The sequence below is a fragment of the Mus musculus genome, chromosome 6, assembly GCF_000001635.26.
Source record: "Mus musculus strain C57BL/6J chromosome 6, GRCm38.p6 C57BL/6J".
In the NCBI taxonomy this organism is placed as follows: Eukaryota; Metazoa; Chordata; class Mammalia; order Rodentia; family Muridae; genus Mus; species Mus musculus.
The window spans coordinates 68,698,410-68,712,202 of NC_000072.6; the positions used below are offsets into that span (position 1 = coordinate 68,698,410).

The window sequence follows — 13,793 nt, forward strand, 5'->3', positions numbered from 1 at the left end:
ATCATTATCCTAAACATCCGTTATTACATTTTATGTTATTACATCCAGTAATATTTCCAAAGGTAACGGCTAATACTCCTATAAAGGGAGCCATTGATATTTATACAGATGGATCCAAAACAGGAATTGGAATTTATGTAATCAATGAAAAGGCTGTAAGGTTGCAATTTATGCCAGGAGCCCCTCAATTGGTAGAATGTTTGGTGGTTTTAGAAGTTTTTAAAAGATTTCCTATGCCCATAAATATTATCTCTGATTCTGTTTATGTAGTTAATGCGGTACTAGCATTAGAGACTGCTGGAAATTTTAAGCAGTCTAGTCTAGTATCTGAAATTTTGATGAAAATACAAGATTGTATTTTTACGCGTGAGCACCCCTTTTATATTCAACATATTAGAGCACATACATCATTACCTGGAGCTATGGTTAAGGGAAATGCAATTGCTGATTCAGCCACCAGAGACATTGTTTTCCTATCACAAAGTTCTATAGAAAGTGCAAAGAATTTTCATCAGCTTTGTCATGTCCTTGCTTCTTCATTACGACAAAAGTTTAAGCTCACACGAACAGAAGCCCGAGATATTGTCCTACAGTGTGGTAAATGTGTAGAATTTATTAATGCACCTTCCGTGGGTGTTAATCCTCGCCAATTGTGACCCCTAGATGTTTGGCAAATGGACGTCACGCATATCCCATCTTTTGGGAAATTACAATATGTACATGTATCCATCAATATCAGTTCTGGTATCCTACATGCCTCTCCCTTGACAGGGGAAAAAGCAGTTCATGTCATATCCCACTGCTTAGAGGCTTGGGCTGCATGGGACAAGCCCCTAGTGCTAAAGACAGATAATGGTCCTGCATATACTTCTAAATTTAGCCAATTTTGCAAACAAATGCAAGTGAAACATATTACTGGATTTCCCTATAATCCACAGGGCCAAGGCATCATTGAGAGAGCCCATTGTACTCTGAAACAATATTTGCAAAAACAGAAAGGGGGAATAGAGGCTATGATGCCAAAGATGGCTCTATCCTTTACAATATTTATTCTTAATTTTTAAAAATATGATGATGCTGGAAGATCACCAGCCGAAAGACACAGACAATGGCCTAAATCGCCCAATGTAATGGTCAAATGGAAAAATGTCTCTGATAATAAATGGTATGGCCTGGATCCTATCTTAATCAGATCCCGGGGAACTATTTGTGTTTTTCCACAAGGTGAAGAAAATCAACTTTGTGTCCCGACGCAACTGACAAGGACTGTGAAAGAGCAAGATGAACCCCAAGACGATCCTCCTGCTCCTGATGATTGAGACCGGGATAAGTATACTCTTGTGGGCCATAGTAAGATCATGGCCAGTTCCGTTACCGGTACATTCCAATTCTTCTACCTTGCCTTTGTTTTTTTGCAACAGAATGTTATTTGGATGCACCTTGTGCACGACAAACTCCTCAAGAGCCACGGGTTTATAATAGTACTAGTTTTCATTTGAATTATACACTATGCTTTGTGCATAATGTGGATAAACCTTTTACACCCTGTATATTTTTTAAAGAAAAAGATTATCTCTAATTGGGCAGATTCCCCTTAGCCAAAATAAGGTAAGTACTGGAGTGTTGTTTAATGCTTTAACACAAGTTGCTCGAGGAGCGCACAAGGCTCAGTTGATGTTGAAAATAACATAACTCCACCTAAAAACATCACCACTATTATGATAAAGGGAAAGGTGACCATTCCCAAAAGGTCAAGATGGCCTATTGGCAATGCTACTGCTGTACGCAGCATGCCTTGGAGTCATCCGGACATCGCATTTCCTATAGTTTTTTCGCCTTGTCAATCAAAAAATTTTCCTCGGAAAGAAATAGCAAAGGGTTTTGTTTTGTCACCTCCACTAGATTTTGCTGTAATGAACGATAAAGGAGATGCTACAGGGAAATAAAATATTTGGCCATATTACCAATGGATTTTTAGTTAATGAGGCAGGTGCTAGTACCAGTTTGTCAGCCTTTGCATTGCTGACTGGAACCTTTCACGAGATATTCAATGTTTCTGCCACACTTCCAGTACCTCTGCTCATTTAGATAATGTGACAACTAATCGAGTTATCAGAAATATGACTACTTCTCCAGTAGAAGTTTGTGTCAATCCTCCATTTTTCTTTATATTGGCTGAATTTCAAAATAATACAGAATGGTTAGATTGTACAAATGTCACTTGTTTTTTGACGCAATGCCTGAATGGAACCAAATTCTTAGCCTTAGTGGTACATCTACCAACCTTTGTCCCTGTGCCTGTTGAGGCAGATCCAGAGAAATTCCCAATAATGAGTCTTGTTCAGCAAAAGAGAGGTTTTGGAATCACAGCTGCCATAGTTACAGCCATTGTGGTGTCCATGGCATCAGCAATTACCACAGGAACTGCTATGGCCTATCAAATTAATATTGCTGACACCATAAGTCAGATAGCAGAAAAATCGTCTGAAGCATTGCTTACCCTGCAATGGGTGGATTCTCATATCACCTCAGAGTTAATGTTAGTGAATCAGAGAGTGGATATTTTACAACATAATATGGAACGGATGATGGATGTCATACAAATGAGTTGTGTGGCATCCACATCGCATGTGTGCATTACTCCCAATAGGTATATTAATAATTCTTTTATTAAAAGTACAGACCTATTGAATTACCTGAAGGAGAACTGGTTGCAGGAGCTGGAAAGGTTGCAGATGAGGCTGCAGATACAGATCCTGAACCTTAATGGGACCAGAGTGGAACCAGTGACCCTTGAAGACTTTACCTCTTGGCTTATCTCTGCATTTTCTTACTTTAAGGAATGGGTGGGAGTGATTTTGTTTGGTGCTACCATATGCTGTGTCATTCTTGCTGGTCGAGTCCGGCGCAAGCAAGAATTCCTTTTTGTTTTTGTTATTTCAAATGAATTTAAGAATTGCTCTTTCTAACTTGATGAAGAATTGAGTTGGAATTTTGATGGGGATTGCATTGAATCTGTAGATTGCTCTTGGTAATATGGCCATTTTTACTATATTAGTCCTACCAATCCATGAGCATAGCAGACCTTTCTATCTTCTGAGGTCTTCTTTGATTTCTTTATTCAGAGATTAGAAGGTCTTGTCACATAGATCTTTCATTTGCTTTCTTAGAGTAACCAAGATAGTTTATGTTATTTGTGACTGTTGTGAATGGTGTTGTTTTCCTAATTTTTTCTCTGCCCATTCATCCTTTGAATAGAGGAAGGCTACTGCTTTGTTAGACTTAAATTTATATCCATCCTCTTTGCTGACATTGTTTATCAGCTGTACAAGCTCTCTGGTAGAATTTTTGTGGTTGCTTATGTATCCTATCATATCATCTGCAGAAAGTGATATCTTGAATTCCTCCTTCATAATTTGTATCCCTTTGATTTCCTCTTGTTGTCTAATTTCTCTAGCTAGAATAAATATAATACTATAATTAATAGTATGTGGAAATAATAGTATGTGGAAATAATATATTATATATATTATATATATATATAATTATATATAAAATATATAATTACATAATATTATAAAATAATAGTATGTGGAAATAATAGTATGTGGTACATACTATTATGTACCTAGTGCACTGAAAACTTCCCAAATTCTTACAAGAGTGATCCTAGCAAAGTCTTCTAGTAGTGGGGGATATGGAGCCTGAACTGGCCATCTTTTATAACCAGGCAAGACTCCTTGCAGTAGACATGGAAATCAAACAAGCCACAAAACCTTTGACCTACAATGTGTGCTGACTGCAAAAGGTGCTGGAGTAATGGTGATTAAGAACATATGGGAATGACCAAACAATAACTTGTCTGACTTGAAATACACAGAACTGGAAAAAATCAATGAAATGATAGTTTGATGTTCGCTATACTCACAGGTTCTTGTTGAGCCCAGTCATCACTGCAGAGGTTTCCACTGCCAGGTAGTGGGAACATATTCAGAGACTCACAGACAAACATTAGGCAGAGTGCAGGAAAGAAGGAAAGTGTGGAAACATTGTGAGTCAGGATTCAAGGACACCAGAACACAACTTACAGAATCAATTAATTGGAGCTAATAAGGGCTCACAAAGAGTAAAGTAGCAATATAGCCTACATAGTCTGTGCTGCTGACTCTGCAAATATGTTGTATTATTTTGCTTAGGGGTTTTCTGGAGGTATCTCTGACTCTTTGTCTTGTTCCTGAAACCCTTTTCTTCTTACTGGGTTACCTCATTCAACCTTGATATGATTATTTGCACTTAGTCTTATCTCATCTTGCTGTCCCATGCTAGGTCGATATCATTAGGAGCCTGCTATTTATGAAGTAAAATCCAGGATCTGGACATTTGGAGGAGAGGTAAGTTTGGGGCTGGTGGATTTGTCAGAGTAGCAAGAAAGGAATAAGTAGTTGAGATGTGTTCAATGAGAAAAAAATAATGAAAAAAATCTGAGCATATGGGAATATGTATTGTACATTAAAGGACATACACATGAACAGAAAACATCTTTGTGCTCATAATGTAAGACACTATAACAATATTTTAAATTTATATACTTTGCCTACTTCTACATAGTACATAGTGTCTATGACTAGTGCCCTCAGAAGACACAGAAGGGTGCTGGATCCTCTGGAACTGAAGTTAAAGACAGCTGTGGTTCATTAAGTGGATGCTGAGAATCAAACCCAAGTCCTTTTCAAGTTCAACAATTGCTCTTAACCAGGGGGCATTCTCTCTAGCTTAATGAAGCACTTTTAAATATATTTTTTCATATGGGAACATGAACTCAATGTAATGCAACTAATATCCTGAAGGAATGTCTAAAGTTATTAAAATCATTCTAGAATTTATGTCAATGAATATAATAACTAAGATTTTAGAAATGATGTATTATAACTTCTGATTTGATTGTTCTCTTTTGTATAAAAATACAGTAATTAAGTCAATATGAATTATAGGTACACATGTAAACAGATAGGTGAACGGAAGAAACAAAAAATATATCAGCCCTTGCAAAATAGACTAGGTTTCTAAGACAGAAGGTGTGTGTGTGGGTGACAGAGAGAGAGAGAGAGAGAGAGAGAGAGAGAGAGAGAGAGAGAGAAAGAAGAAGAAGAAGAAGAAGAAGAAGAAGAAGAAGAAGAAGAAGAAGAAAAGAAAAGAAAAGAAAAGAAAAGAAAAGAAAAGAAAAGAAAAGAAAAGAAAAGAAAAGAAAAGAGAAAGAAAGAGAAAGACCAAGAGAAGGAAAGAGAAAGAAAAATAGAGGGGAGATTGAAATACAGTATATATCACTTTTGTTTTATGGGTATTTTTTATTTCTAAAATTATGCTCTTAAATATTAATTTAAGCATAATTAATTAATACTTCTTCTGGAAGCATTTTAAAAACAACCCTTTATCTCGTATGATTTCATATAGACGAATCTGTATTTCATGTCACACAGTGAGATTAGAAGCCGTATTAGTGTGGTTCAGTATTGTCTGATACTTATAAAACAGTGCGCTTAGGATCAGAAGAATACTGTGTGAAGTGCAGTATACAAGAAAACATATCAAAATATTCTCCTTGAATTTCAATCCATAGCAAAGGATTATGGTTAGGCCACCTTCCTTTTCTCAGACAAATGTGATCAAGCTGTTGTAAGAAAACCAAGAATCCTATGTACTGTCCCTTTTCGCAGTAATATTTCTCTGCCTTGTAAATAGTGGTGTTTTGTAGCTAATTTTCATCATTTAAATAATGTTCACTGGAATTTGCACAGTAGCTTCCATTCTTCTCTGAGTCTCCACTGATTATACAACTCAATCTCTTCATAGGAAGCAACTGCATCCTTTGTTAAGGTAGAAAAGACATTGGTACTCTGTATTGCTGAACATGAAGGGGAAGGAAGATAGGTATACAGAGGGCTGTTTAGCCCCTCCTATGAAAACAAATAACTCTTCATGAACTTAGCTAAAACTCCTTTGACATCTGTGATATAGTTTCACCATGAGGAACATCTGGAGAAGCCAAACCACACACTTCTGCTTTCATGGAGGTTTATGTTATGACTTATATCATTGTGGGAGGAAGCTTACTATACTGCTGACAATAGTAAGTGGCAATATCTTCAGGTTCCAGGTTGCTGATGGTGAGAGAATAATCTGTCCCAGACCCACTGCCACTGAACCTTGATGGGACTCCTGAGTGTAAACTTGATGTGTAATAGATCAGGAGTTTAACAGTTCCATCTGGTTTCTGCTGATACCAGTTTAAATAATTGCTAATGCCCTGACTTGCACTGCAACTGATGGTGACTCTGTCTCCCAGAGAGGCAGACAGGGAGGATGTAGTCTGTGTCATCTGGATATCACATCTGGTACCTAGGAGTGGAGACATAATAAATACCCACAGAGTTAAGCAGGAAAAGAAAGGACCCCTTCAAAATGCCAGTCAACAAGAATCACCACCGTGCAACAGCAAAATTCCCATTATAGTCAATTTTACCTTGAAAACAGAGCAACAGGAGACCAAGGAACTGAGCAGAGGACATCATGTCCAGGCTGAGTCTTGACTTCAATTACAATGGCTCACAATGTGACTGGTATATGAAAAAGTACCCAAAGATAGGAAGTGAGAGCATGCAAATTTTTGGGAAATATTTAGGGCTGAGCACAGCTGCAAGGCTAACTCTTCTCAGGACTTAGAGCAAGCACAGTGACCCCTGATGCTCAAGGTCAGACTGAACAATGCCTTTAGATATCCCACTTCATTTTTAAGGTTTTAAAATTACAGATGTCATTTTGAAGGATATTTGAAAATTTCTACTATACATGAGCTCTAATTTCAATACTATATATCAAATATACATTGGGTGTAATATAGAAAAACAATCTTCTTTCTAGGAATATTCATCAAACAAGAGATTATTAATCAGAATAATAATTCAAATTGGTTTTAAAATACTACATATTATCCTTGTGAACAATTTGTGTGTTTAGAGTAATCATGTCTTTTAATTAAAAGTATAATTTATCAGGACTCTTTTTGGTGAGTTAAAAAGTAAGATTCAACAGAATTAGCCGTGTTTAATACAGTATAATGAGTAAATGCAAAATATGTGCACATATAATTCTTGATCCCAACAACTTATATCACTAGGAATTCTTTGTCCATATGAATATGAAAATATTTTTATTCTCTTGGGAATAATGGGATGCACCCTTTGCTCAGTTTGGGATCATCTACTTAAAGACTTTTCTTGTACTTGCTAATATTTACCACAATTCTTCAGCATACACGTTTGACTAGTGAAGATATCCTTGAATACTATAACAGAAAACACTGCTACTGGGTACTCTGGATGTTATACTTGGTTCCTACAATTGGATAAATAATGAATCCCAACAAAATTAAGCACAGTGTAAAAGGACATCCCTAGTATACCAGTCAACACTGATCACTGTGTTATGGATATGTTTCCATTGGAGTCTTTAATTGCTGAAAGGAAGCCCTCATGATCATCAGCTGTCCTGCCAGAGACTATTACTCACTGTGTAACCAGCCAATTAATAAGTACATGGGGAGGGGGATAGATTTTGTTTTGTTCACATTCTCATCAACAGAAAATGGATAGCTCTAAGCACAACTGTAGGATCACTTATCTTAGTAGCTCACCACAAGCTTTGTCCCAAGAATCCAGGCCAGACCAGGAAAACACATATTTTTCTGCAGAGAAGCATTTCTTCTATAATAATCCTGCAAGACTAAGAAAATTTTGAGACTCTTTACTAAATTTATAGGGCACATAATAATATCCAACACACTATGTAATTGTTAACAAGAGGAAGTAGTAAAGAATACCATATTCAGTGAAAATACAGAAGATCATGGGGATACTAACGTCTTTTACTAACCCTTCGATAAATTTGATTAGAAAAAAAATTTGTATTTTAAGTGAAATGTGTTCTGAGTTTAAGATAATTTATTTTCTTAAAATAAAAACGACAGTTTTTCTGATCTATTTTAATGAACTCATAGGTATAATTTCATAGCTTTAGAACTGTGTTTCCAGAAATTGAAAAATTTTCCTACTGGAGCATAGGTGATACCATTCACTTTCAAAATATGACATTTACAGTTCCATTTTCATTTGACAGGATATCATTCATAACCAGAGACTAAAAAGAGCTATATATTTCCCTATGTTGGTGTCACTTATATTTAGTTGCTTTAAAGCCTTGAGCTACTATTTATCACAATATAGGAGCATGAATGCTCATTGAGTGCTGCCAGACCTATTTATTTCAACTAAAAGCACTGTTTCTCATTAGATGATCATCTTTTACACTATGGAAGTAGGGTTTTTTTTTATTATTTTTAATTCTGTGAATTGCAACATATCCTGACAATGGCAACATTTTCATTGAAAATTCAGAAACAAAGTCTCTGTCTCATATCAGTAGGTACTTATACTCTTAAGGAAACTTGGAAGCTTATTATTGTTTGAAAAAACTGTGTGGTCATGAAATATCTCATATAAATTTATTTGGCTTGAATGTGCCAGCCTCATTAATCATCAGAGGAATTTGAATCAGGTATTTTAAACTCTTGTTGTAGAGCCTGGAGATTGTGGCAGTCTTCCATTTCTATTTGTTCCACAATTATAATTCTTCCATTCCTTCTGGCATTATATCATTTGCTGACCTCTGGATTTGTATACTGAGGATCAGTGAGAAAAGGCACAACAGAATCAGACACACCTTTGAGGTACTCATCTCTCAGATTCTCTCAGTAGCTGTAGGACCTTGCTTAATTTAACACTTCTTAGTATTAAGGACTTAAGTTCTTGGAATCCCAGACAGAAAGAATCCTAATCCATTTTCACCCATGTTAGGAGCATGGCACAAGACAGAAGGTTCTTCCTGAATATCTCAGTAGTAATATAGCCACATAGGCTGAACGTTAGCTTGTTGTGCCTTTTCTTCTAAAAGAAAGTATTCCACCTTTACCCATGTCTGCACAGGTGTGTTGGACTGAAATATACAGGTTGTGCACGGTTCCACTATTGCTGTAGACAGAACTGCCTCTTAAATAATGAGAATTTGAGTTAACTGTTTATCTTTAAGGTCTGACTTTTTCCATTGTTACCATTCTAACAATCTCTTGGCAATGATCAGCAACATGACAATTTTATGTAGTTAAACAGTAAGATAAGGTAACAATATTGGTGTTTTTATTACAAAAAAGTAAGTTCCAAAATTATCAGTAAATATATAAAAGCAAAAAGTCAACTAAGAACATGATGGTGATCCTCCCAGAATGATGTGATAAAAAAGAATTTAAATTTTACATTCTCAATAAATACTAAATGTCTACATTCTAAAGAAGTATTTAAAAATAACATTTAGTATAGTATAGTATAGTACAGTATAGTATAGATAGCATAGTATAGTATAGTATAGTATAGTATAGATAGTATTTGGTGTGAGAAGTAATTGGTAGTCAAGGCAAGACCATAACTGACCTTTGATTTGAGACTTGCATGGATGGATTTCCCTAGGGGAAAATAGGCAATTTACAGAAACCTACTATTGTTTATAAAGAGCCAAGCATTAAGTAAGGATAACCTTTGTTAGAAAAATAACATAAAATATCTGTCAGGTTTTAGCACTGTTCAAAAATGTCATTAGTGTGAAATTCAGGATTAGTGATAGGGCACTGGGTACACAGGCTATGGCTCCCTAAAACAGAATTAATAACTGTGTTGAAAAATCTTTGAGAAGGCTATGGAAATCTGTTTATACCTATGTTTAAAATATAGAAGTAGAAAACACACATTATTTCTCCTAGAGAGGATTTTACTCAGTAAAAGGATGGATTCAAGCTTAGGAAGGATTCTAATATTTGTTGTTCCCAAAGTAAACATTAAAGAATATGATAAATCATAGGAACCGTCAAGATATGATACATATTAGGTAGAACTCTGTAAACACACTTAGGTCTAAAAAATAACAGGCAGTATAACATTTGCTATGAACAGAGATCAAACAGATATTTTCTTATATTTTGATGAATGCACCTATTACTATGGAGTTTATTACATCTGATATTTTTTCTACACTCCCCTTTTCTGCCTCCATCTGTTAGTCTCTTTCCAACAAAAATGTGACGTTAGAACTTAAAAGCAGCTTTACAGCAGAACTTCCAAACTCATAGATACTTTCAGGGGTCCTGCAGGAACACTGAAGTTGGGACATCTCTCACTTTCTTGAACACTGACGGGTTTCCCACAGGAACTTTGAAGGTTTAAGCTATCCAACATTTGTTCAATCTGACAGGGCACCTACAGCAATGTTTGAAAAGAGTGGTCGTCCACTCTGTTGAATACTGACAGTAGCTCTACTGGGGCATTGAATACATGAGCCTTCCCCTGGAAAGTGAAATAAGGTGAATAGACATTATTGTTAAGATCTTGGCATCATGCATATCCTGGTCCCACTATCTTCTAGATAGATTCCTGTAGGCTCTTGGTGTAAACTCGTCCAAATCTATAAAAATGAATACAAACGGGTCACAATTTTCTCATGTGTAGGCTCTGATTCTCCATAGAGGCCCTTCATTATCTCCCTCTTTCCTTCCTTCTCTCCTTCCCTCTCCCCCTCCCTCTTACTCTTTCCTTTCTTCCCCCTCCCTCCCTTTCTTCTCCTTCCCCTTCCCCTTCTGCTTCTTCCCCTTCCCCTCCTCTCTCTCTCTCTCTCTCTCTCTCTCTCTCTCTCTCTCTCTCTCTCTCTCTCTCTCTCCTCTCTCTCTTTCTATTGTGTTATGGACTGAACCCTTTCTGAAGCCCTACCACTATGATTTTACCTTCTGTCTATCTGTTCACAGCACTAATAACTAATAAAAGTTATTATAAATAACACCTCAGACTTCAGTAATCAATTTAAATGCCCACTTAAGCCACAATACCATACCTAAAACTTAATAGTTTGTTTCTATAGAATAGTGCATATCTCAATCATTTCATATGTACACATATGATAATATGTATCTATATATATAACCCATGTGATAGTTGTCGTATTATATCTGCTTAATTCAATTAATACGATTCTTTTCAGTTGTTCTCAGTTTCCTTAAAACAACATTACTTCCTCTTCTTTGTGTGTTTATTTGTTTGTTTTTATTTTTGGTGGGGGGGGGTTTGTTTGTTTGTTTGTTTGGTTTGGTTTGGTTTGGTTTTGGTTTTCTGAGACAAGGTTTCTCTTTGTAGCCCTTGCTGTCCTGGAACTCACTCTGTAGACCAGGCTGGCCTCAAACTCAGAAATCCACCTGCCTCTGCTTCCCAAGTGCTGGGATTAAAGGCATGTGCCACCACTACCCGGCTTCTACTTTATGTTTTAAAAATTCCATTTATATATGAAGAAATATAAAATTATAAAATTTCCAGGTAAATGGAATTAGTTAAATGTAGTTAGAAAAGATAATTTTTAAGGTTATCTTTAGTGTTTTATACTTAATCTAGAGTATTTGTTGAATCCAGGAAAAGAAAAAGGACCATTAGAGTAGAGACATGAAAGAAAGACTTTAAGTAGTGGAGATAGAGCACTATTGATATGAAAGAGGAAAAGTGAATAATAGATAAGGGGAATTCAGTGAGGAGATTAGTGAGATTCACAATACCCATTAAAGACATTTCTATGTTCAATGGATCACGGCTAGCACAGAGACTTACAAATGGTCAAGATGTACACATCTAATCTTCTTGATACTCTCAGGAGCCATTACAGAGAAGGAGGCAGAAAGATTGTAAGAGCCAGAGGTTGTTTATTATTCTCTAGTATTTTATCTGTTGGGAAAGTTCTCTTAATTTATTTTTGCCTGTTTATAGATTGGTTTGTTAGATTTGTTTGTTGTTTCATTTGGTTATACTTTAGTTCTGTGTATATTCTAAATGCTATTGTCTTGTTGAATGTATAGGTACCACTTGTCATGCTTCATCTACTCATGAATTGTTCAACATCCACTTCATACAAAATCTCAGAGAATCTCCTATTTTTTTCCATTTTTTATTAGGTATTTAGCTCATTTACATTTCCAATGCTATACCAAAAGTCCCCCATACTCACCCACCCCCAATCCCCTACCCACCCACTCCCCCTTTTTGGCCCTGGCGTTCCCCTGTACTGGGGCATATAAAGTTTGCGTGTCCAATGGGCCTCTTTTTCCAGTGATGGCCGACTAGGCCATCTTTTGATACATATGCAGCTAGAGTCAAGAGCTCCGGGGTACTGGTTAGTTCATAATGTTGTTCCGCCTATAGGGTTGCAGATCCCTTTAGCTCCTTGGCTACTTTCTATAGCTCCTCCATTGGGAGCCCTGTGATTGATCCATTAGCTGACTGTGAGCATCCTCTTCTGTGTTTGCTAGGCCCCGGCATAGTCTCACAAGAGACAGCTACATCTGGGTCCTTTCAATAAAATCTTGCTAGTGTATGCAATGGTGTCAGCGTTTGGATGCTGATTATGGGGTGGATCCCTACAGAATGTAATTTCACATATTGCACCCAAACCCTGGTCTTGAAGCCTGTCCTCAATAAGCCAACTTGAGAATAAAAATCAAAAATGACAGGTTGTTGTTGTTGTTGTTGTTTTGTTTGTTTTTTAACTAACCTCCTTTATTTACTTCTTTTCTGGGGACACATTTATAAGCTATCAGAATCATACACCAAAAAAGCAGGATGCTCAATTTGAAGTAAATAGAATCAGGGACTTTGGAAATGGAATGCCAGAATTGCCCATAAGGAGATTCACTCTAGAGATAACGCTGTTGTTTCCATGGCAATGGCAGATTCATCTGCATACCTAGCCTTCTGCTCCTTTTATTCAGAGCAAAATCCCATTAAGCAGCATCCAGCAATATTAGCAAGGCAGAGTCATTTAAAAAGTGATCTGGTAGCCACCATTCTGCTCACAGGCCTTTTATAAGCTCTGTAATGGATCTGCATGTCCCTGGGGGCCTGGAGACTAAACCACTAACCAAAGAGTACACATGGTAGGACTCATGGCTACAGCTGCATCTTTAGCAGAGGGTGGCCTAGTTGGTCATCAATGGGAGGAGAGGCCCTTGGTCCTGTGAAGGCTCTATGTCCTAGTGTAGGGGAATACCAGGGTCCCCAATTAGGAGTGGGTGGGTTGGTAAGCAGGGGTGGGGGGAGAGGGAACAGAGAGAGGGGTCTTTTGGAGGGGAACCAGGAAAGGAGATAACATTTGAAATGTAAATAAAGAAAATATCTAATTAAATAAGAACTCTGTAGGTTTAGAGAATTCTGAGGCATATTGAGGTTTGACAGTCACTGGATTTGAAAATGAAAATATTCAGCTCCTTAGGAAAGTGTAACCCAGCTAGGATGAAAACTGTTTCAGACAGATTTTTTTCCAGGTGTTTTCCTTCAAAAATGGAAGTTTTATTCAATGTTGTCACATTGGAAAGTCAGACAAAGACACACAGAGAACTATTTGAGTCTTTTTTGTTTTTGTCCTTGAATGAGATTAAAGATTAATTAAAAATAGATATAGAAGCAAAGATTTGTACGTTGAAGCAGCCCTGCTCAGGGTGTGGCCCTACCTATCATTAACCATAGTTGGTTACATTTTCTTGTTGAATGTATAGGTACCACTTGTCATGCTTTAATCTTACATCCTGTAAGATACTATAAATTTGTCTTTTAGTAGAGGAACTGATGCCACTCTTCCTTCAAGCATAAATTCTACTAGAAAGT

The 13,793-nt window shown here is 36.7% G+C and overlaps 1 gene segment (V, D, J or C) and 1 further gene; one reads left to right on the forward strand and one right to left on the reverse strand.

Moving 5' to 3' along the window:
* The window catches only part of Igk (immunoglobulin kappa chain complex), a 3,171,119-nt gene that overhangs the window by 1,142,774 nt on the left and 2,014,552 nt on the right, over positions 1-13,793 (forward strand).
* Igkv10-94 (immunoglobulin kappa variable 10-94) lies at positions 6,099-6,569 on the reverse strand. The segment is given in 2 exon segments: positions 6,099-6,396; positions 6,521-6,569. Coding segments are annotated over 2 exon segments (347 nt in total).